Raw genomic sequence first — 2657 nt, 5'->3', positions numbered from 1 at the left:
AGAGGCAGAGGCGCTGCAGGCCGAGGCTGAGGAAGGCAAAGGCTTCCTGGCCAAGGAGGGCTCACTGCTCGCCTTCTCTGCGGCCGAGGCCGTACAGGCGTCTCTTGGTAAGTCGGCGGCGCGCTCCTAGCTACCTCCATCCAAGAGCGGGAAGACGCGGCCCAGCGGAGCCGCGGGGACTCGGGGCGGGTAAGGGAGGCATTTTAGAGCCACGCGACATGCATGGCCTCTGGATTGGGGGGTTGGTGGCATTTAGCTCCCCCGGGCCAGCTGCTGTACAGGGCGGCCTATCTGGCGCTGAGTTTGACGAAGTCTCGCCCCCGACCGCCCTCCCCACCCCCCGCCCTGCGTGAGTCCCGGGTAGGTTTCAGCCTTAAGGGGAGTCGCCTTGGCTCCGAGTCTCAACACTGCTTGTGCCTAGGGGTGCCCAAACCTATTAAACCTTTTCACCGGGCTTGCTGTTTGCCTTGGACAATCGGATTCCTGGGAGGCTGTGCAGCTGCTTGTGTGTATTGGGGTGTCTGTTGGGGACTCTCCTTGGGCTACCAAACTTTCCTTTGATGAGCATTATGTCTCCCAAAAATGCATAGCGTGGGACCTACGCCTCCCTGAGTGCCCACTGTGGCTTCGACGAAATTGAAGTTCACAAAATTTTCCCTGGGGTGGTGGAGCCCTGAACTTCCCCTCAGCCCTCACCCGGCCCCCACCACGGGGGACAAAGAGGAAGCTCTCTTGGGCTTCACTCTCGCTGTTCCTCGGGCCTTAAGCTGCCAGAGGCCGGGAGGGTGCCCAGGAGGCACTCGGGCCTCGAGTCCCTTGCTTGTGCGGTCTCCTCCTCTCTTCCGAGCGTTCTCACGCTAAGGCGCCCGCCCCCGCAAAGGCCAGGAAATCACAATGAGTTACTGTCATAGAAAGACCATTCGCTAAGGGGGGAAATGCCCGAGTGACGGCGGGAAGGGGAAAGGAAGGCCGGTGTGCGAAATGTAATAAAACCCCGTTTGGTTTTGCTTTCAGCCGGGGCTGTCCGAGGGCAAGGGAAAGACGAGTCAAAGGTGGAAGACGACCCGAAGGGCAAGGAGGAGAGCTTCTCGCTGGAGAGCGATCTGGACTACAGCTCGGATGACAATCTGCCTGGCCAGGCGGCTCACAAGGAGGAAGACCCCAGCCACGCGCTGGAGGAGCCCCCGCCCAGCGGCGGCGCCTCGGGCAGCACCACGTCCACAGGCAAGAACCGGCGGCGGCGGACTGCCTTCACCAGCGAGCAGCTGCTGGAGCTGGAGAAGGAGTTCCACTGCAAAAAGTACCTGTCGCTGACCGAGCGCTCGCAGATCGCCCACGCCCTCAAACTCAGCGAGGTGCAGGTGAAAATCTGGTTCCAGAACCGCAGGGCTAAGTGGAAACGTGTGAAGGCCGGCAATGCCAACTCCAAGACAGGGGAGCCCTCCCGGAACCCCAAGATCGTGGTCCCCATCCCCGTCCACGTCAGCAGGTTCGCGATTAGAAGTCAGCATCAGCAGCTGGAGCAGGCCCGGCCATGAGGGCCCAGTGAGCGCCAGGGCCTGGCCTCGGCAGGAACACCACAGGCCCCTGCTGGAGGGAACCCCGGGTGGGCTGTGCCTCATGGGAAGCACCCCAACTGTGGACACCCCAAGTAAAGTGAGAGTCTATTCATTACACAGGCTTCAAAGACTGCTTTCGAAGGGGCGACAGCTACCGTGGAAGACACACTAAATATTTATTATACTACCCTACTTTGTACATAGATATCTATATAGACTGGATCTCAGCTGCAGTATTTTGAAAGTTATATAGGACCAAACCACCCAGTAATATTCTCCACTCACATTCCAGAAGAAAACAAAACCTCTGCTGTAATCCGCCACCCATAGCAGCCACCACCTGTCCATACTTTTCCAAAGGTAAACATGACATGCGAGAGCACACACTGGGGTTGACACTTTTGTTTCTGTTCTGGCTTTTTTAGTTGACTGAGAAGCAGGCGTTTGGGAATTTGCTTTGCTTTGGTTTTGCCTGGCTTTCTTTCCGGGGGGTCGCATATCCTACCTGAGCCATGTCTGAAGCACGTCTCCGCTGTGTTTAATTTATTTCAGTGTAGCTTCTTTTCTTATAAGTTATACATTTAAACAATCTCGGTCTTGTGGACAATAAAAAGGAAAGAGAGAGAGGGGGAAAACAAAAGACCAATGCCTGGGTCTCCTGAGTGTGTCCAGACCTGACTGTGTGGGGGCACCCACAGCGTGTGGCTGGCAGTGGCCTGGGACCAGTACCGGACAAACGTCCCCTGGCCCGTGCTGACTGGCTGCAAGCGAGCCACACGGTGTTTTACCGGGTTTTCAGTTGGAGCAGGCGCTCCAATTGGGCAATAAATTCAAGAAAACCAAATTTTCACCTTAGAAATCTAACACCCCCCTGTTTGCACAGCCTATTCCATTCCTAGGGGGCTGGCAGACTGGCCAGAGGAGGAGGTGGGCGGCCAGAGGAGGGAGAGCGAGTGTTTGGGGGTACTGGGGGCTTTGCACAAACTCCTGATGTTCTAAGTCGATTACATCCAGGGAGGAAACCCGTTTCCTTACAAAGATCCCCGACCCGAAAAGAAGCGGTGTTCGCTCGCCCGACAGGGCCGAGCGCCCGTAAAT

The 2657-nt window shown here is 57.0% G+C and overlaps 1 protein-coding gene across 1 annotated transcript in view; it reads left to right on the top strand.

The window, feature by feature from the left end:
• Positions 1–1674, top strand: part of GBX2 (gastrulation brain homeobox 2) — a 6154-nt gene extending 4480 nt beyond the window's left edge. The window contains exons 5-6 of the mRNA XM_015561805.1: positions 1–107; positions 1015–1674. The exon at positions 1–107 is cut by the window's left edge and continues 15 nt beyond it. Coding sequence (XP_015417291.1) covers positions 1–107; positions 1015–1538 — 631 coding nt within the window. The 3' untranslated portion in view covers positions 1539–1674. The remainder of the gene's footprint in view (positions 108–1014) is intronic.
• Positions 1675–2657: the final 983 nt, after the last annotated feature.

The sequence above is a fragment of the Myotis davidii genome, unplaced genomic scaffold, assembly GCF_000327345.1.
Source record: "Myotis davidii unplaced genomic scaffold, ASM32734v1 scaffold370, whole genome shotgun sequence".
In the NCBI taxonomy this organism is placed as follows: Eukaryota; Metazoa; Chordata; class Mammalia; order Chiroptera; family Vespertilionidae; genus Myotis; species Myotis davidii.
Note: the sequence above shows the minus strand (reverse complement) of the source record. Positions and strands in the feature narration are given on the sequence as shown.